General features: G+C 44.5%; 1 protein-coding gene across 1 annotated transcript in view; it reads right to left on the minus strand.

Annotated features, from left to right (window-relative positions):
- The window catches only part of NPTN (neuroplastin), an 82,991-nt gene that overhangs the window by 1,314 nt on the left and 59,426 nt on the right, over positions 1–22,251 (minus strand). The window contains exons 5-8 of the mRNA XM_009895580.1: positions 13,434–13,567; positions 11,585–11,858; positions 1,294–1,315; positions 226–299 (exon numbers count right to left, since the gene is read on the minus strand). Of these exons, the coding sequence (XP_009893882.1) occupies positions 239–299; positions 1,294–1,315; positions 11,585–11,858; positions 13,434–13,567 (491 nt within the window). The 3' untranslated portion in view covers positions 226–238. The remainder of the gene's footprint in view (positions 1–225; positions 300–1,293; positions 1,316–11,584; positions 11,859–13,433; positions 13,568–22,251) is intronic.

Genomic DNA, 22,251 nt, shown 5'->3' on the forward strand with positions numbered 1-22,251 from the left:
GGTTGGTTGGTTTTTTTTAATTAGCAATAGCAGTGATTACGTAGAGTTCAACAGATCATTGAACTGCCTGTGTATTTTATGAGAGCCATCTTTTGCTACCCCCGGTGCTCCCTGCGGCGGGACAGGACGGCTCGCGCCAGCCCCCGTGGAACGGGTTATGTGTTTCCGCACCCCAACCACTACAGAAACGGGAGGACTTTAGCCTGACAAGCGAGTCATACTTACATGATCAGCATTTTTAATTTGTGTTTCTCTGGCGTAAGTTTTTATCTTTGTGATTGTTTGTAGAATTGGTTTTCCTGGAGAAAGAAATGATTTAAAAAAAAAAAAAAAAAGAATCAAAATCAATCGCAAGGATAGGAAAAAAGCCTTTGTGCCTAAGAAGTTAAACACTATTTCATTCCTACTCAAGTGGCTGAAGACAACACAACTTCTCAACTTTTTATCTTCACAGAATGGTTTGGGTTGGAAGGGACCCTGAAGATCAACTCGTGCCACCCCCCTGCCCGGGGCAGGGCCACCTCCCCCCAGCCCAGGTTGCTCCAAGCCCCGTCCAACCTGGCCTTGAACACCTCCAGGGATGGGGCAGCCACAGCTTCTCGGGGCAACCTGCCCCAGGGGATCACCACCCGCACAGGGAAAAATTTCTTCCTACCATCTCATCTAAATCTCCCCTCTTCCAGTTTGAAGCCATTCCCCCGCGTCCTATCACTCCATGCCCTTGGAAAAAAGTCCCTCCCCAGCTCTCCTGGAGCCCCTTTAGGCGCTGGAAGGGGCTCTGAGCTCTCCCCTTTTTGGCCTTCTCTTCTCCAGGCTGAACCCCCCCAACTCTCCCAGCCTGTCCTCCCAGCAGAGGGGCTCCAGCCCGCAGATCATCTCTGTGGCCCTCACCTTGCTGCTGTCTTGCCCAGTGTGATTCCCCTCCTACACCCATCATTCCGCTTCCTAGTTTTCCTGCTTCCTCTTTACAACTGAAGAAGCTTTTTTTGTTTGTTTCTGATACTTGGAAAAAGTCTATCAAGTGGGCTGCACCAGGCAGTCAGGGAGACCACCAGTGGCTTCAGCACAAATACTGCTTTTATCTCCTTCAGCAATATTTATTTTTCTAGCCAGATATACCTTCCCCATATCACTTTCCTTTACTCCAGTGCTAACCAACAACCGCAGGGTCCCTCACCATCACTGACGTCACACAGAACATCAATCCTACCTACTGGAAACTCCCACAAACCCTCAGATTGAGCCAAATACTGTGGTTTGGGTTTTTTTTTTTTTTTCTTAAAAGGCACTTACATTGGCCCAGCTGGTTCATCATCTGCAGCAAAGAATTCCGATGCAGTCCAGGGAAAGCCAAGGAAAGGAAAGAAAAAGAGAGTCAGTGTTTGCACCGGAGCCCGGCCGAACCGCAAACAGCAAACCGATCTATCTACAGCATTAAAGGCCATTCCGCTTGGTAGTGCAAAGATTCATGGAGTTATTTTTCTGGATTCGGGTTTTAATGGCAGGTATGTTGCTTCGATGGTTTTTAGTTAACACTTGGAATGCTTGTCATGAAGGACTGCAACTGGAGCGGACAGATTGTTGCAATATGGTCAGACTCATCTTGTCCCCAAGTTCCAGTGGTTCAATCTCATAAAAATTGATGAGAAGACAAACCAACGTTTCAGTTGTAAAATCCTGCTGGTTGTTTTCTTGCATTGATTTTTTTTTTTTATATATATATATATTTTTAAGCCATTCTTTGACTGCTGATGGGCAATTAGAGGTATATACACAGCAGCATATACACCGTATGCTCATCTTCCCCCCTGGACACTACAAGCTCTAAATACTCCGTTTTTCTGTGTGTTTGATTAGAACGGACCAGGTCAGGAGGAGGCTGAAGGTGCAAGACTCGATTCAAGTAGCCAAACGTAGTCCTTGGATAGCAGCAGGCATTGTGCGTGTGTCCGATGGAGCACAGGGCTCAACACACCAGGAGAAATGAGGGGGGTTGTTAACACCTCCGGACACAGACTTCAGCTACAGAAGACTGACAGCATTGTTCTGCCTGTGTCTCTGGGCCAAAATATTCTCATTTAAGAATCGGAAAGTGATCTGCCAATGAGGCATGTTTCACATTAGCTCTTTCATGACCAATTGAACATTTTTTTTTAATTATAAACCTCCTTATTTTGCTCCCAAGCTGCACTACAGAAGACAGAAGTGCATTTAAACAGCAGTATAAAAATCAATCCAGAAAGTTAACGCTCCTGTAGAAGTACTGTGTCTGGTGCTTGGCGTCAAAGGTGACACCAATTCAGGACCTGCTGGTTTTGGCACTCAACAGTTGCCGTTCCCACCTCGTGCCAGAGGGGTTTTTCCCTGAAGTCTTTAAGAAACTCTCAGCAGGATTCCACAAGGGTGCTTAGTGCACATGAAGCAGTTATGGAAATTACAGTCTTAACAGTGTAGGCATCCGCATGAGCACACGCTAGGAGTAATGTCGGTCAAAGGGGACATTACTCCACCTGTACCTTCAAGGCAACGGATAGGCAAAGCCACCGCTAGCACAGACAGTGACCGGAACAAAAAGAAATATTTCAAAAAAATAAAGAACTAACCACAAACCAAGAGCTTTACAGCCAAAATAACAGACTAGCGACACACCAGTGTCCACAGTAAGTCCATTCCCAGCAACAGTACACTATCGGACACGATACAGAGAGAACTAGGACTAGTCAGGACAACCAGACATCAATGTGCTGTTGTATATACAGTGGAGATATACAGAGACACATCAGGTACTGAGACACAAAGCACGGTAAGTCTAGAACTTCCCTCTGCAAACGTCTTTTGATTCACAAAAGATCGTTAAAGCAGGCTGCGCTAACGCACGCCGCGCGCCGGCTGGGAAGAGCCCGCAGCCCCCCGCCCCCAGCCCAGCCCTGCTACCGATGCCACTCTGCTTTAAGATTCGGTGATCTCGGCTTGCTAACAAGCATCATCGACATCTTTGAGAGTTTGTTTGGCTGGACTTCAGAAATACCAAACTGCACCGTTAAGATAACCCTAACCGTTTTTCCTTCTCTGTTAAAATATTTAGATGCCTATTTCAGATAAGCAGTTTTGTGCTTTTTTAAAATAAATAAATAAATAAAAAAGCTTCACATTTATAAAGGCTGCCATCGAGCGTTTTCCTAACAAAGATCCAACAAAAAATGCCTGTTAGAATACTTAAGATTATATGGTGGATCCCCACCACTCGTCCCTTTCCCATCGATAACCTAAAATAAGACCGGGGAAAATTTCTCTGGGTGTTACTATCCTGGTCAACCACTGAACTGCTGGAAAAGCATCCCCAGTACGGTACAGACAAAGACCGAAACCTTAGCGAAATCAGGGGGCAACAGAACAACAGAAAAAGAAGTACAAAATTAGACTAAATAAAGATTAAAAACAGCAAACTGAAATCCAAATTAGTCGTGAACGTGAATGAAGAAGTTTTAAGAAAAAGTGTTAACATTATGACTTGTGCATTGTATAGACTGAAGCGGAGATTAAACAAACTCCAAAGCATGCAGATCTCTCACTTACCACCATTTTTTTAAGGGTATGATGCAATTGAAGGGGGGGAAAAAAAAAAAAAAAGAAGTCATAGTAACCGACAAATATCAATATTAACTCCAAACCTTTATGCCAGAAGCCCTGCTCTAGGAACTGATCGGCTCTAAGAGCACGTCAAACCGATGGCCGTAGAGAACATCCTCCCAGTACGCTGCTTCGTTCCATTCTGCTCCCGAAACACAGCCAGGCGAGCTGCAATTTCGTAGTTGACCACACTAAACCCCTCCTTTTGCAGGAATTTGCTTTTGAATTTGGAGGGAATCTACAGACTCCCCAAATCCCCTTGTTCATATAAATACAAGATTTAAAAAAACAAAACAAAAACAAAAACAAAAAACAAAACAACACCCCCCAAAAAAAACCCCAAAAAAACCAGCCCAGCCTTTCTTGTGGGCATCGTGATTTCCTGCTTAGTGTTGGCCTGAAATGGCACAACTGTGAACGGAAAGGTTAGAATCGCTGCTGCCTGTGACACATCGTGTAACGTGTGTGTAATCAATCCTTCCCGGCAAAAATATCTGGACTAAAATTGTAAGACGACGACAAACAGGTTTGCTTTAGCTCCTCCACTTGTATTAACGGTCTGGGAGCGCAATTCACTCTTGGGCAGTCAGAGAAGGGGGCTGTGTTTTATGCCCCCATCTTTACTTTTAGCCTTAATTTAGAAGGCATTTTAGATGTTACTCTGCTGCTTTTACCTCCTTTGGAAAGCTACGCTATTTATTTTTAATATCAAATTAATCTCGTGTGGCCCATTACGAGTGGTGGAAGTTAAAACTGAAACACTAATAGGTACTTCCAGCACCAAAGTTCCCATTTTTGCATCCAAAGGGACTCCGCGCTTCTGCTCGTGCTTTAAAACTTGCAAAGAAACGTGCAGAGCGAGCGGAGCAGCAGCTTCAGCGACGGCTCTTACACCGGCACGTGGCAGCCCTCAGACCTGCCTCCGCAGACCAACAGTGAACCGCAGCAGCATTAAAGTGAAACTTGTCTTCCATTTCTGTTCAAACGCTCAAAAGGGAAAACCAGCGTCGGTGGCAGCTTCAGGGCCTTGCCTTACAACGCAGCTTCTACGGGCTGCAAAGCAATTTGTTACAACCGTAACAGAGACCGCTGGGGAGTCTTCAGAATTAAAAATTCACTTGAGATTTTGCTTTCTGGGAAAACAAAATTTGACAGTGGCTTGAAAACTTTGGAGAAGAACACTTAAAAGAATTTAGATGTGTTTGCCCAAGCTGGAAAAATTAGAATTATTTTTTTTTTTTATATACATTTTACAGTTCTTGGCTCGTAAAACATTGTGAAGGCTCCACATCGAGCACTCAAAATGGTCCACAGCCGCGCAGGACCGTGGCGCTTTCTCACCAGGTGGCTGTTCATAGGGACATTTCGGGCTTTGGTTGCCCACAAAGATTCCAAGGCGGCGTTTACCACCACGACGCACGTGGGGTTGGGAGCAACGCTCTGCTCTTCGGCTTCATTACCGGGAATATTTTGGAGGGAGGGGGAAAGAAGGGGTGAATGGAGACACTCATCTTGGCTCCACAAAGCAAACCGATAAAGAGGAAGCAGTTGCTCTGAAATGGAATGAAGGCACAAGCGTATCGGCAACGGAGACTCTCTGGCCATGATTACTTCTATTAGACCGGAGGAATTCTGATCCTGTAATAGCATCTAACAAATTAGTATAAAAAAGCCCAGAGGAGCCCGGCTATTCCATTACCGCTGTGATACTATGGCGCTCGCTGTTGGGTGTAGTTGATAGCTACAGCCTCCCAGTGTGCCTCTCCGATAGTTTTCTCCCCTTGTTGAATTTTAAGCGAGGGAGAGAAAGGTGTAGGTAATAGGGGAAAAAAAAAACACCCAACCCAAAAATTAACTCATTACAAGATAAACCGTTTCAGTTGAAAACATTTTGTTCTTTAAATTACTTACAGTAATAGCAGGAACAGGGAAAGTCAAGAAAAAAAAATAAATGAGTATTAGAAAGAATGTGGGGATACGGATGGAGCTTCTGTAGAGCCGGAGCAGAAAAACATTTATGGAAAGTCTTTGTATTAAGCTGAGAAATGAGAAGGGAAGAATGAAAAAGGACATGTTATAACCCAGTGACCTCATGGCTTTGAACTAAAGAACATGTAGAATATGGATTTTAAAGTAAAAACTGTTTACATTCCTATGGGGGAATGTAGCCAAGAAGTTTTTACTTTCTACTTACCCCAGAACACACCCTTTAAAACAGGGTCTTTGCTAATTTTAGGCTATGTGATCCAACAACAACAGAGAAAAACACTTTCTTTAGGAAATCTTTGATGTACTACATTCGGGTCACAATGGCTGATCGCTACGTCTATCAGAAATAAGCAGCTTAAGCTATACCACAGAGGAATAAAAAGCTATTTGCTTCCTTTCATTATCAAGGGAAGCCCAAGCAGCAAATGCATCCGCAGTCCCCTGCTGAAACCCTTTCCCATCGTACATGCAGTGACGTGCCAGCGTCCCTGGCCTCCACATGCCCCGTTCATGCAGCTTTCATCACCAAAAGCCACTGGAAGCTGCACGTTGTTCACCCACCCTTGCTTTTACAGAACCTAGCCGCTGTCTGGAGAAGGTATGTGATCCATATATTGCTTTACCACGTGTAAAGCAAGTCAAAACTCTCATTTTGAAAGGATGCAGAACTTCCAAGCGCAATCTGCCCTCCCTTCCTCCTTCCAGCACATAATTTGGATGCAAGGGGGCTCGCGCGCCTGCGGGCAGGTTACTGGAGGGACTCGCTGCCGTCACCTCCCCGGCCAGGAGGACGAGAACGCCCCTAATCCACAGGCACGACAGCAAGAACCTGCACTGGGCACCCACTAAGGCACCATCGCTGGTGGAAATACACATTTCATGAGTGCAAAGGTCCTTTTTCTGCTACAGAGAAACGGGGGGAGGGGGGGGTCGACCCCAAAACCTCACAAATCTGAATTATGTGAAGGAGGAAATATTAACAAAGGAGCTACGGAGCAGCCCTGTTCCGTGGCATAAAAAGCAAATGAACTAAAGCCAAAAAGCAAGGTCCATGCAAAAAAATACTGCCATCAGGAAATGCCAAAGTTAAAGGAGCCTCCTCGCCCTTGCAGCACGGCAGCACTTCCAGACGGAGGTAGCACCTTCCGTAATACCAGTGGATACACTGGGAAAGCATCTTGTAACACACAGCCCTTTATCCCCGAACTCTGGAACCAAAGCGGCCTCACTCTGCGGCTACACAGTAAATTGAGAAGAGCTGCGCCAAATTTAACCAGGTTATCTGTCACTCTACCCATCCGCCAAGAGATGAGGTAGTTGGCACGCTGAGACAGGGAATTTTTAGCCTGTGGAACACGGAGATGAGAGAAAGGGAATTAATTCGGTTGGCTTTATTTTGGCTGGCCAGGTAGAGTTCCCAAGCACTCTGGAAAGCATCCCAGACACCCTCCAGGATAGAGAGAACGTTTCTCTCCAAACACTCACATTCCCCACTAGCAACTGGGTGCTTCTGTTCAGCAGCAGTTATCAAAAGTCCTTTTTGGCACTACTTTGTTTAGACTCACCAAAAAGGTACAACCCTCAAGCATTGCTTATTAATTTTTTTTTTTCCCAGGCTGACGCAGCTTTTCTATGAAGTTCTTATAACTTGTGTGTATATAAGTGCGCTGCGAATGCACACACTGAAATTACTGTTCTGGTTTGTCAAAGGGTTATATAGTTCTGAGGTTTGTCTAAGAAACATCATATTCCTCTAAAAACAGGTGTTTGTTAGTCAGGGTGGAGTGGGAGGACCCTCAGGATTTGCCGTCTCACTACCTTACACCACATTGAATTGGAGGATTCTTTGGAGATGTGGCAATGCTAAATCATTCACTGCAGTTCTAAAAAAAAAAGAGCAGCAAGAGGAGCAGTTTCTAGAAGGCGGAACCTCAGTAAGGCAGGCTAGAAAGCTGAGAAAGGTAAAAAGGACTGAGGTTAAGCGTGCCTGTTATTAGTGGAGTCTGGAGCAATCCTGCTCCAGCTTTTGGCTTGGGCTGGTTTTGTCCGAGGGGATGAAAACAGCCGACCCCAAAGAGGTGCCTGTAACTTCTGCAGGTGTTACGGCGCCAGCCCTAGAAACAACGTCACCTGGGTACCGCAGGAGGGGACTGCGCGGCGCGGGCACCAGCATCTCCCAGCAAGACCCCAGACAAATGCAGCTGAACTGCGTTTCATCCTTTGGGCTGCAGGCGTACTTCTAGACTGTCGATTTAACAGTTCCTTCAGCTCCAGAAAGGCTTTGGGTTTTCTGTACACAGGTGAAGTTACCATGTTTAGCATCACTATTTTCCTCCAAAACTTTGTAAGAAATCCTTAAAGCGTCCTGAATAAGTCAGCTTTGCGCTAGGTCTGGGCGGAAATCCTCACCGCTGAGATGCCCTCACCAGGACAGACGTTAGCCAGCACATCAGAGGATCGATTCTCAAGGGGAAGAAAAAGCCTCAGTGAATATGGGAGAATACCTCACCCTAAGGTGGGATCTACAGCACCCCACGGGCCACCCCGAAGCGCTGCAGAGGGGAGAGGCAACAGGTACAAGGCTTGCACCCCAAGATGCAGGCGGTTTACTGGTAGCAGCCACCTTAACTGCAGGAGCAGCCAGCCTGCAGCAGGACGTGCCAAACCCAACGGTGACGATCCATTAGGCAGCCATCCAAAGAAAGACGCAAAATGGCCATCCATCCTCAAATGTGGCTGGGGGGGTTTTTTTTTGGCTGCTTCTACCTGCTACTCCAGAGCAAAGGGGGAACAGCAGAGAAATCTGGTGACTAAGGAAGGTCCAGAGTTATTCCTCCGTGGGAAGAAGGGGAGAGGGGTGATGGCGGGGAGTAGGAAGGAATCCCAGTCTAAGGAAAAATTTGGAGTGGTCCAAGGACAAAATTCACATCCCAGCAAGAAGGGCCAGCAGTGAGGTTACTCTGCTGATGAGGTGTCCTGGTTTAAGGCTACCGCTTTTTTTTTCCTGTTAGCAAGGAGGAACAGCTTTATCCCTTCCTCGGAGTAGGGGTACACTCCCTGTGCATTCCCTTGCTTTTTCCAAGTAGGAAAGAGCAATTGCTTCAAGTTCCCGAAAAAATAACGTGTACTCAAACTTACTTCTCCCCCTTTGAGAACATCCCTCGGGCTGTGTTGGAATTAGTCACTACTGCATGGTGATGGAATTTTCGTACTACCTATTGCCGCAGCAGCTTCATATGAAGATCTGGCACAACCGCAACCCTCGTCCCTAAAGCTTAACACATCAAAACTAATATTAAAAAAATAAAAGATAAAATTGGAAAACTAGCCGATAGTTGGAAGAGATCACAGCTGTTGCCAAATAACATTTATATTAAGTAATATGGTGTTTAGACTAATATCCGCATGGGTTGCTGGCTCAGCTCTAGGCTCAGTGATGTTACCCGCTACAGCTCACTGCAGCGTGCGGAGGCGGATGTATGATTTTGGAAGCAGAGAGTTTAAATTCCAAATGATAAGCATGCCATTGCATTAAAACATTAACTTTGGCATTTCGTAACAATGCATTTAAAATAATAAAATTAAGAATAACCTTAAGTAAAACATCCCAGTGTGAGAGTTGGAAGACTATCCACGATTTCTCACATACGCATTTGTAAAATGCCCCTGCTCATAGGGCGTTTCCCACCACGGTATCACAGAAAGCTTTGAACGCCATCACAGAAAATGCAAGAGCATCCAAGGGAATGTAGGACTCAAGTCGGCCTTTAGTTGAGAAGATGTTATGCCAATTGTGTCTCTTCACCCAGGCAAACCTAATACACCGCTGTTGACAGCGATATGGATTTTGTCCTCCAAGAAAGCGGATGGAGAAAACATTCGTCCACCACAGAGGTGCACAGCTCTCCAGGACTCAAGCTTAGCTGCCTTTAAAATAACAGCAGACCGAGCAAGCAAGTTGAGTAACCTCAGTTACTTGGCTCGTCATCTTGGACACCTCCATCAGAGATGATGAGCCTGGATCCCTCAGGCATCTGAAGAGCGGCCAGACCAGCCAGGAAAACTTCGGCCTCTGAAACACACAGGTAGTGAACTCTTCGCCTCCAACGTGCGCTTAATCGCGCTAACACGGTGGTGACATTGCCATCTGGTCAATTCAAACTCAATTTCTATGGGATTAAATCCATTTGAGGCTCTTTGCAATGAATATTTACAGATCCAATTACAATCTGATATCTTGTTTCGGTCCTTGTGAAACTTCATCAAAATAAAAGTATGAAATACAGGGAGCTACGAACAGCCATCGACATGGAGGTGAGACTCTCTCCGGCCATCCCAACATCAAAGTCAGGCCAACGTGGCACAGCAATATGGGAGAAGCACAAGAGAACATTCAAATTGTCATTTTCAAAAGTTTTCTGGGCTGGTTGAGAGCCACTTTGAGTACAAACTGCCGGCAGTATAAACCCCTTAGCAACGGTGAAGCTGTTAGTTATGCAGAGGAACATGCACCACACAGTCCAAATGTTGTTGGGCGCGCACCTAGCCCGGTCTCAATGCATGCTCTATAAGCAGTTAGTAAATGTTACTCGAGTGGTTAACGTCAAAAGCTAGTTTCCTCTAGGTATGCACTACTTAAGACAGTTTTCATCTACTAGGGAAGTGATCCAAACCTCAGCCATTCTCAAAGTATGAACATTTATTATCTGCTTTGCAAGATTTTTATTATTTTTTTTTTCTTTTATTCTCTGACACATAGCTCAGGAACCATGAAATATTTTTTATCCAAACTTCACAAGCGGATCGGCCCCTATATTTTCATCCCAAAAGGCAAACTTCTTGCTGCGTTGTTATTGATCTCTTGTGCGGCTGGACAACAACTAGTTGTTGCTGCACAAGCTGCAACACAGTCGCCTCGGGAAGTTATCTACCACGCTAGAGGGCTCATCCAACCCGGAGAGACACCAACAATTCAGGGCTTCCCAGACTGATTCAGCATGTTTCCCTCCACATACTCTACGGCACCTGCTCCACTACTTGGGCGCGTCATGTTCCTAGAGCACGATGGCATACCAGCCGCCTCTCACAAGGATTCTTTGGATAGGTTTTCTTGATAAACGCTGTAGGAAGCGACTAGGTGTCACATTAAAGCCCGTTTCTCAATGTGGGTCTTTCAAATACTCATTTTAGCCTCAAATTGCCTTTTCCCCCCATCTTTAAAAGAGGAAGGTATGCAGAAGCAGCTCCAAGATGAAATAGTCACTACTTTTCTGTGTACCAAACACAGTGTAACTAGTTAGCGCTGCCATCAAACCTGATAATAAATACCTAATCTTTAGAAAATATAATTCAGTGGCTATTGCGATTAGATATAGTTTCCAGAGCATTCCTTAAATACAAATTCAGTTACACCCAAAATAAGAGTCCTTTTAACACTGAAAACACGATTTATTTCTGAAGCACCTCTGTGGTCCCAAACCCTTTCAGTGTAATGTTTCCTTACAGAACCCGCCTGGTGTCCATTCCAGATGCCACATCGAAGAGGGAGTGCCATCGGGGACGAGAGTGTCTCCAGCTCTCCCCCTGTGCGGCCCCTACGCTCCTCAGGGCTGATGTGTGGGATTTCTCGGGGTTACTAGAGCAGGAAAGAGACGGGAGCACTAGACCCACCTCGTGTAACAAAAAGCTTTAAAGATATTGAAATAACGGCCCTCCCACCCCACAGTCTGAGATCGGGGAATCCAGCGTTAGGACTTCACACAGCACTTGGACCCGCTGCGTTTGCTGGGCTTAATGGTTGGAGAGTGAACAGATGAGAGAGCAGAGAGCTCAGAGCTGAGCGAACTGTGCTGTTGATCCTTCCTGACACAAAGCCCCACTCTGTTCTGCTTCCACAAGTTCGCTTTGCCTTATTTATTTTTATTTCTTTTTCTCTCTCCTTACAGGCGGCTTTGAGCACACTTACCGTCTGGGACTTCATCCGGCCGCTTCCTTTTCTCATAAACAACTATGATGACAACGAGGATAACGATTTCTGCCAAGATCCCCAAAAAGGGCCAGAGGGGAGCCAAGTGACTGCGGACACGCAGGATGGTTGTGACCGAGACAGAGCCGACCTGGTTGGTTGCGTTGCACTGGTACTCGCCAGGATCCTCGTTTATCTGTAGATTTGTGATGCTGAGCTCAGTGTAGTTGTCTTTATTTGAAATAAAGAATCTTCCAGAGGAGTTGTTGATGTCCTGAAAGAAGGAGAAAGGTGGAAGAGGAAAAGAGCAAGAGCTTTAGTAAGTCCTGGTGCCTTTTCATTTCTATGTCGTGGAAACGAGATCTGAGGGATTCTTGCAAAGAGGTGATTCCAGAACACAACAGCAAAGCCCCACCGCTACTGTTCATTCTGTATCTCTCACCAAGTGAGATTTTGAGCACTAAAGTGCTTCAAAACAACAACAACAAAACACCAGCGTAACCGACAAACTGTATTTTCATCCTACTTTAGCAGTATCTGCCACGAAATGCCAGTGGTTGCGATCATGTAAGCTACGTGTTCTCAGCCTTTTGCTTGAGGAGAAACTGTTACACTCCGCTCACCAGTTTACAGCAGTAAGATGAAACACACGAGACAAGTGACAGGGGGGAGGATACAGTCCCTAGCAGGGGACAAAACAATTTCAATGTACAGGAGGGGCAAAAAAAGAAAAACCAGCACTAGTTAAGATTATTCTACACCACATTAGATAGCAATTTCTAACTATTTGAGGTATGACTGCCCTAAGAAAATTTTGCCTTTGCCATGTTTTTAAGAGAAACACGCACTGCTTACAGATTTGTGGTCAGGGCCACCTAAGCCACTGACTTCAGGAATATTTAGAGAAGCTGGAATTCAAGGCACCATATTCCTTCTGCATTTGAAAAAGAGAATTCCAGAGTTGCTAACGTTTAAAGAATTAAAAAGGGGCAAAACTTTCACAAAGTATGGATTTTTCGGTCTTCCTGAAAGTCAATCTTGGATGAATTTATCAAATAACTTCACCAGAAAGACAGCGTGATGGGAAATCTGCACACCACCACACAGGACCGGTGACTGCCAGCACCTGGTAAGTCACTCATATAGCACTGTCCCATAAAAATTTAAGCTCACATTTAACAGTGAACAATGACCCCATACTGTTATTTGCTTAACGTTTTTTTCTTCATCTAGCAATTAAATTGCTCCGTCCCTGGCAGATCAGGCAGCAATGTAAAAATAGGTGTGCTGAGGATTTAGCAACCTCCAGCTTCTCTTCTGTGATTCCGATTGCTGGTGAAATTGTTTTGCTCACTCACATCTGTTTGCTCAGATCAGTTGCCACATGGAAAAAAATATGATGAGTTAAACACTAATAGGTATCACTGCCACATCCTCATATTAAGCCTCGTGAGCTCAATCTGTAAAACTGGAAAAGAGTTTGAGAAATTTATAACCAAGTGCATTTTTAAATCACATTTCATAACTTGCATCTTGCAATTCGTAGCAGATACCTTGAACGCCGTATCTTCCTGGACAGCTGGTAACTTTGCCCAGCAGTAACGCCATGAGCAACTCTGTTCACACCGCAACAATGTGAATACCCACTTCATACTCACTGCTGCTGAACTGAACTTCACTCCATTACTTTTCAGCTTTACTCACTAACGTATCAGACTTTTGAGGAACTGCACTTTGAGAAGGTTTAAGGCACCCTAAATAATACATCCCTAAAGCCAAGGTGTTCCTCTCCTTCCTTACTGGGGGTTTTGGCAGGTTAATACGTGCCCGACACCCCAAATTTTCTTACCTCAAATACTCCATTGACCTTCTTGCGCCACACCCACTCGGGATGCGGGAAGCCCACAGACTTGCAGTACATGAGTGCCTCCTGCCCCTCGTTTTTATTTTCACTTCGCTTGTGGCCAGTGATGTCGGGAGTAGCTACGAAACAAAACAAAAAGACACCTCTGTTTACAAGCTGCTCATTAAAGTGAGAGTTCTTTCAAGCTCTGAGAATCTGAACAGAAAATAAGCGACAAGCTCCCTGGAAGCTGTTCCTTTCCCACACCGAGCCCATCTTACAGAAGAAAAATTGCGATTCCCACGTCTCTCCAAGCAGCATCTCAACTGAAGATCTGCAAGAACGTCCTTCAGGCTTGGTTTGCCAGACAAATTGAGGGACAAGGGAGAAATCTCAACATCAAACTTGAGTTATCTACCACAAACCTACAAAACTACGACGGCCCAGCCGTTCCCCAGTGCGGGAAGCTGCGAAACATCCTCGTCTCCCTTCCCACCGCTCAGGAGGTCCCTGCGGCTCTGCAGTACCTTCAGCTTTGGAAGACAGCTGTCTGAGAGTCTGGTTACAACTTGCCCATCGCATCAGGACTCTGAACTGATACTGTCCTAACATGAATTTCTGAAAGCTGAATCAAGGTATTCTTCCTTGCAGCAAGATTTTTAGATTTGGTCCACAAACATGCTGTGACTTGTTACACTTAACGCTCGTTATACCTTACAGCGACGCTACCCCGGGTACCTCTGGGTACCTGTAATGCAGCAGAAGTCAAAATCCCTCCAATAAAAACCATTTTGTTCAGCCTACCCACAAACATATAATTTCTACGGAGGGTTGCGGGTGAAGCTGGGCAACCGCAAGAAAAACACAGCCCTGAATATCAACAGAGGGTCTTCTGCATTCAGTTATCTATAAATAACGTCACTGCCGTTTGTCACAGCAGCCCGTTGCAGCCTAATACCTCACGAGAGATTACGATGGATCAATGGACTGCCTGAGCTGAACCTTCGCTTAAGCAGATGGCTTTGGTGCCGTAGTGACCACCTTTAAAGCCCATTCGCTTTCTAGCTTGCTAATTATGTCACACGTGGCCTGCTGTGTGATGGCAGGACACTGATCTGTTAATCCAGTCAAAGTCCAACCTGAGTGCTCCAGGAAAAGACCCCCAGGCACTGGAATTTAATAGAATTCAAGGAGAGCTCCCTTTACCATTAGCAACTCCTACGGAGAGGTACAGAGGGAACACAGGTCTGTGACAGCTTATCTGCAGCTGCAAGCTAAAAGAATTAAGCAAATTTCACAGTTGTCATCAGCCGCAGCAAACAAAAATAAGCAAAACATCTCATGCGAGAGGACATCATCAGCTGAACCTGCTCTTCCCTGAAATTACATCAAAACTCTTTGGGAAAATGTTCGGCAAGTTTAAGTGCTAAAGGAATTATCATATTTCAAAGGCAAGGGCTTTTCAAATGCAGAATGCATCCCACGCCTTACTCCTGCAAGATTCTTTTCAGACACTAATGCAGCTGATGGATAATGTTGTTAGAGGCAGAATTAATATAAGCTTCTGAACAACAGAAAAATCATGCCTGTAAGAACACATAAGCTACAGCGTTCCTTAGTACGTGTGTACTCGCCTGAAGAGACACCACCAGGAGAGGCTGATCAACCCAGGCTTTTCTCAAAATACCGGCGTAAATTCAAACAGGATTTCCAACACAGGCCTGAGCTTTGCAGAAGTTCTGACCGTTTGCCACGTAAAGAAACATGCCCCTGCTGCTTACGGAATTATTAACTCTTCGCTGTATTTTCTAACCCATTATTTGCCCCAACTCAGCAACAGGCAGAGCTGTCAGTATGGACTGACAAGCTGAACAGAGCCTCCATGCTGGAAGCTGCTGCAGAGGATGCAGAGACCTTGGCCACCAGAAAGTAAAACTAACTCCGTGACTTCTGGTAGAACCCCTTAGGGAAGTTATGCCATTTTAAAAGAATTTAATATGTTAAGCATGTTCTTTTTTTTTTTTTTATTTTTAAGTGAACATTTTTTTCAGCAGGGAGCTGAAAAAGAGCTCATTACCTAAGAAAATACTATGATTGTATCATCCCATAAGGAAGAAGAAGGAAGTACTTGATCGAAGCTTGGAAGTACGTACACAGGCAAATGGCGGCTTTGCTAACAACATTCTATATACCTGACCGTATAGGAAGACCAATGCACGAAGCTTAGACAAATGCCAACTAATCGCAAGATGATGCTAACCATAACCACGATACATAAGAACAAGGCGCTAGGGGTTTACTTAAGAAAACCGACACCTAAAATGCATCTTTACACATCAAATGTGAAATTACTTTGAGAGACAAAACCCACAAACTGAATGAGGACACCAGATCACAAGACTTCTCTGATCTTGTGCAAAAAGAAGCTGCCAGGTATTGAAACAAAGCAAGCTGGAAAGGAAAGAACATCACATACTACCTGTGCCTACAAGGGGCAATAATAATAATACTTGGAGGAAATTAAGTTTTCAAGCTGAAGGTCTCCAAGCAGAAAATAAATCAGCATTAGGGTTGAGTGTGCTGCATTACATCTTGATGATACTAAGCATCAACATGCACCTCCAACGTCCTTTCAAACCACTCTCCACAGCCTCAATGAGGAACATCACATTTATTCCAAAAGATGGTGGTTCAACAAGAAGTGAGTTCCATCTTGTGATCTACTGAAAGGTGTCATCTCTTCCTTGCTGGGCTTGGAAAGTTGTCTTTTAGGCAGCAGCTAGGTAAGCTCAGCGACTTCCCTGCGGCTTTTGCTTACTTGAGGACAATACGCAGAGATGGCATCCAACCTAAGGAAAATGAAAGGCCAGCAGAAGCAGAGCACGAGGGACAGACTGAAGGTGGCAATGCGACAGCCCCAAACCTGGCCCTGACGGGCTCCCAAAAGCGATCGCAAATTACCCCCATTAGGAAAAGAAGAAATAGGATTCATCAGCTTCAAGTTGAAGCCCCGCACAGCCTCCATCTGTCAGCGCTTCGTTTTTTCACTGCCATCTACCAGCAGCCAGGGAGCGAAGGCTGAACCTTGCAGGGGAAGAGGGTACAGCCAGTCGGCACGCTGCAGCTGGCCCACTTTTTCTGTACGGTTGCTGACAGAGAGGGAGAGAAAGAAAGAAAGAAGGTGTCCTAGAAAGCTTTCCCTCTTTAACTTCTACTGCAGGGTGACCTAGTGTTCTCCTACAGCCAAGAGATAATTATATTTCTTTAAGAAGAGGACATCTCTGCCAGGTCATCCCAATGAGAGCAGAAGTGACAAGAATACATTCTGCTCTTTCCTTGCTGGGCACGGTTATGCAGCAGCCATTTCCAGCTCTACTAGGACAGGGACTATTTTTGTACGCAGTCTGAGGGGAGCACTACATGGAATATTAATATTTGAGGGCATCTGATGCTAGCCAGTTTCAAGCTCGGGCTGAGATATTAATCCAGTACTTATTCTACCAAACTGTTCGGCTAATTGTGTTCTGCTGTATAAGCTACAATTAAAATATTGTTGCAACTGACCTCGGTCACAGATTTAGCAACAGAGCAGTGTTTTCCTGTGAAGCTTTTCAAGTCAAAGATTTTCCTTACAGCATTCTGCTCCAGTGCCAGTAAGAGATAAAGCACAGAACGAAGCAGGTTTTGTTCAGAAAGGATTTCGATTTCACTTCAGCTTTTAAGCAGCAGAAGCCACATCTCTGTTCAGACACAGTTGGCTGTAGAGACGTGGGCACAACGTGCTATATCAGCACCTACATCAACGAAACCAAGATAATGTCCCGGATAAAAGCAAGCAACATTTTTATCCTTATATTGTGCAACAGGAAAACGAAATACTGAAAGTTTGTCTGAAACACCACATGCAAGAGCAAAAAGAGACAGGGTTAGTTTAAATTAATTGCTAGTAAAAAATAAATAACGTAAATACAGGTTTATTCAAACACAAGAGTACACTGCTGATAAGCATCATTCTTTTGATATTTTTAAACTGAATCACAAAAGAAAGGGGGTTTGTGCCAGAGTAAGCATTGTGCCTTTATGCTTGGAGTACCCAACAGGCACAAGATGCCCTGCGCAGCAAGTGCGTTGTGATCGGTATGCTGTGAATACAGCCCTGAAAAGAGAGGGGGGGTGTTTCTTGTTACAGGGCATGCAATGTCCCGATATATAGCCTTTAATTTCCAGGTATTTTCAAGATGTTTTACTAGCATTACTAACAAGGAGAGGAGAACTAATATGCATAAACACGTCCAAACCACGTCCCAGTTCACAAAACCTCTTCAAGCTTTCCCATTAAAAGACAAAATTAAAGCAAGGGCAAAAGAACCTAAAAATATTCTTGCATGTAAAAACTATTATGTCTTACGGGTGACCTAGTAAAAGGGCTCAAAGATTTATTTTTCTGCATTATAATTCTAATCCATGTCTACCTTTATAGCCTGGGTGGAGAGCTAGGACACCAAAGGTACTGCAAGAAGGGAGAACGTGACATGCATTTTCGGTGTAATGCTTAGGGCTGCTCTAAGATGCAGTTGTGCTAAGAGAATGCTTGATTGCTTAATTAATTTCTGGTACAGCGTTGTGAAATTGCAGCCAGGAGTCAAGAAACCAAGGTCTTCCAAGGCTGCCGAAATAACCACTTGTTTTCCAGCACGCTGCTTGGGCCGGAGCCAGAGCGCAAGTGGAAGAGTAACATTCTGAGTGCAGGTATCGCATGTGAAACAGAAGCCTCTGGCTCAGCTGAAGTTCAGGGATATAATACGCATTTTGCAAAAGTGCTAAGTTTTATGTCTCTCAGAAGCAGCGAACAGGACTGGTCTGAGCACTTGCTATTGGGAAATCAATAGCAACTGGGGAAGACAGAAGAGAAAGGTGCAAAATGAGCGAGGGACGAGGAGGGAAGTCAGAAGAATCACAGAATGGTCGGGGTTGGAAGGGACCTCTGGAGATCTTTTAGTCCAACCCCCCTGCCAAAACAGGTTCCCCTACAGCAGGTTGGACAGGAACGCAGCCAGGCAGGTTTTGAGTATCTCCAGAGCAGGAGACTCCACAACCTCTCTGGGCAGGCTGTGCCCGTGCCCTGGCACACTCAAACCCCCTTGAATCCCCTCCATGAGATAACGGCAGAAAAGACTTACAGGAAAAGGCATGAAAAAGCTCTACCCATCCAGGTGCACGGAAAGAAGGAAGCCTTTGATTGGAACAGATAACCCTTCATCAGTCATGCTGCATACACCAACATCTTTCTCAATGCTTGCACTACTTTGGGGCAGCCAGAGGGAACCTGGATGGCTCCAGATGGAAAGAAAGTATGTTCTTTCCATCTGGATCTCACTGCTCCTGCTCTGCACCGGACGATGGTTGGTGGACTATCAGAAGACAAAAAGAAACTGGTTTCTTCCTCCTCTTCCTCGCAAGATCTTGATATGAGCAGAAAGATTGCAGTGGCAGAGTTCTTCAGGGTTGTGTTTTTCTTTTTCTTTTTTTTTTTTTTTTTCCCCTTTTAATCTTCAAGTTTTCAGAGCTCCAGCATCACAACATCACAGCAAAAGCACTGCAGGTATTTCCACTGCGTGGCAAAGGAGCAACTAAAAAAGCCTACTTCCAGATGGGGAGTAGACTGGCACACTGCATCTTGGCTAGTGCCCGGCAGGATCGTCATCACTGTTCTTGCTGAAAATAGCCACATCATACATCACGGCGTGGTTACCTGCAATGCTCTCACCCAGCCGACTTCCCTGCAAAAGCAAAGGGTGGGAGAAGATCCCTATGTCGAGGTGGAATCTTCCTAATATCAGTATTTGCTCAGCCTGTTGTTTCAGGCTTAGAGCTGCACTCAACGCAATGCTCCTAACAGCTCTAAGAATTTGAGAAAAACCACTTAATGTCTCCACCAGACGCTTCATCCAAAAGCCAGAGAAGCCAGACTTATGCCATTCCTGGGAATTCCAAGAGACTGACACTAAAACCCAGTATTTGCAACTCCTTTTATACTAGTGCTGCCCCAGTAAATTTTTTTTACCAGGAAAATCTGTTTTAAATCTGCAAGCACACCTAGCAATTCTAAAAGCGATGGTGGCGTTTCTGCATTTTTATCTTCTTACATAGCACACGGAGAGATTCAGGAAGAAAATAGGCAACATTACATAAAAAGCAAATGGCACTGGTATATCCTGGATTACATCTGCTGCGAGGCATTTGTTAAAGTTGTTCACAAGTTGTCAGAAAGTCACTATTTTGGTCCGCAAGCACTTTTGTATTCAGAACCATCTTTTCTATGTGCATCAGCAGTTAAAAATCGCAATGTAATTACAATTAGCAATTAAGCAATTAAATTTGTATACAGTTGCTTAACCACAAATCCTGTTACAGGCCATACATGCAGGTAAGCATTAAATGATGGCATCTGCATGGCCAAACAAGATTCGCGCATCACTGATACATCGCATATGCCTTGATTAACAACTAGGTAACACCTCCACACATGAAGTAGTATCAAAAATCTGTTTGCTTTGAGAACCAGGACTGCTTTGGCAGAACATGTGGAGTATTTACACCAAACTGCAGGAATTGCAGAGAATGCCTTCCTTTGCAAAGTCGATAATAATGATAAAAAAAAGTCTTTGCATTCTTTGCAGCTAGCATGGATTATTCAGAGACATTTACATCCAAGAAGATATGTGCAATACCATACAAGTTTAGCTGTTGTGGCTCTTCCAGGAGCAGTAACGCAGAAGGAGTACCCTCTGATCAGAATGAATTTATGTACAGCGCTAGGACTGCAAGGAGACCGCAAAGTTCTCTAACTTGTGCTTTAAATGCAGTCCAAATTTATTACCACATAAGATCCCAAGTAACAGGAGTTAGATAGGAAAGCGTCTCTTCAGTTTAAAAGTATACACGTGTTCCTATTTGCAATTCGCTTTGCAGAAGACTTGTCAAGGTACTTCCCACTCTGGACGACCCCCGGTACTTCTGTCTGCCAAGGAGGAATTCGAGGCCCATCAGCCGCTCTCGGGACGGCGTAAGGAGGAGCTGGAGAACCGGAGCTGGGTTACCAATCCTGGAATTGTGACTGCTGAGCAAGCTGCAGGTGCCAGAGCTCCCAAGAGTGGCACTGCAGTCATTAACTTTTAACTGATGACTAATCATTTGTATTTATGTATAAATTAACCATGAAAATTTGTTAGTAGAATTAGTTATTCTTCTCCCTGCGCCTTTCGTGCCAGTACTTCAATCAGACATATTGGCTTTTCTTTCTACAATGTTAAATCCTATGTCCCTGTAAAGCGCTCTGCCAAGTTCTCTCTGTGTCCCCACCTGCCACCGAACAGCAGAGAAGCCCTAAGCCAAACGGTTCTAAAAAGTCTTCTGAAAGATTATACAAAGCTGAAAAAGGTCTCACTCAATCTATTACCAAAGTTACTGTCTCTGGAAGTGGTTTGTCACCCAAAGCAGCCTAGAGAAGGCAGAAAGAACTTAAGATCTTAATTAAGATAATATTTGAAGATTTAGCAATTAGACCGTAAGAGCAGAATGTACAAAAAATCCCCCAAAAGAAAGAGAAAAAAAACAACCTACACCTACATACCTTGAACACTCAGAAGACAAGCTCACCAGAAGTACAACGTAAATTTGAATTCAATTTGCTGTAAGCAAGGCAATAATTATTTTTAGAGGTGCAGTCAGATTTTTCTTAATCCTAGGCCAACAGGAACTTGTGGTGCATTCGCATGAACGTGTATTTTAGATTTCCTTTTGCCTTGCAGAGATAGCTTCTGCACCAGATTTGGTTCAACACTGAGTATATTTTGATAGGTTGTTTTATGCAAGATCATTGGAAAAAAAACCTTTTAAAATCGAGACAGGAAATCGGCAAGCTTTTCTTGGTACAGTATCAGTCAGAATGCTTATTTATATATGGCAGTATTTCTCTTCCCCAGGAAACTGTTTGTATGGTTCAAAAGACACTGTTCTCTAGAGAGGAAAGACAGCATTCAGAATGATACTGCGCATCTGTCATTTCACGCAGACTGCTGAATTACTCCCACTTCCTCGCTTCAGATTCGGGAACCTGACCGTGCAGTATCCAGTGAGGCACCAGAAATTCCCGGGAAAGAGGTCAGCTTTCAGCTTTTGCTACAGATCTGTGGTACCTAATTTAAACAGCAACGATCACAATATAAATCAGGATAGGCTGCGTCACTGGTGCAGGGATGTTAAGAAATAGTGTGAAGCATCCTCCTTCCCATTTGCTATTTTCAAACGTCTACATTTATGCTGGGGATGTAAGGAAGATGGTAAGCAAGGCTAACTTAGATTTCAAACAAGTTTACTGTACACCTTCGTAAACCAAGCATCAGTATAGTCTCAGATGCGCATAGGCTGGTTGCAAAACATTTTAACACGTTTTTGTCTGATCTCATCTGTCTTTGACTAACAAAGCTGCCACAGTGCATCAATTCCATCTTACTGCAGCACAGAAGAGACAAACCACGGCTACTGCAGAGCAGTGGGTCAGTTAACTTCCACAGTTATTCAACAAACAAAACACTGTATTGTGGCAGCAGTGTAATACTGCATAAAACACTATCAGCTCCCTGTATGTCTAAAACAACGTTCTTTTGTTCAGTAACTACAGGAAAACAGTGCAAACAGTACATTTGCTGCCATGCAAGATTCTCTTTGAGACTACTTTCACATTTTGCATTCTCTGCCTACATTTTTAGGGTCCTAAAAGTGTCAGAAGAGCAGCAACATGCACACGACAGGAGAGAGGGGG

Source organism: Charadrius vociferus, unplaced genomic scaffold, assembly GCF_000708025.1.
Source record: "Charadrius vociferus isolate BGI_N301 unplaced genomic scaffold, ASM70802v2 scaffold132, whole genome shotgun sequence".
Lineage (NCBI taxonomy): Eukaryota > Metazoa > Chordata > Aves > Charadriiformes > Charadriidae > Charadrius > Charadrius vociferus.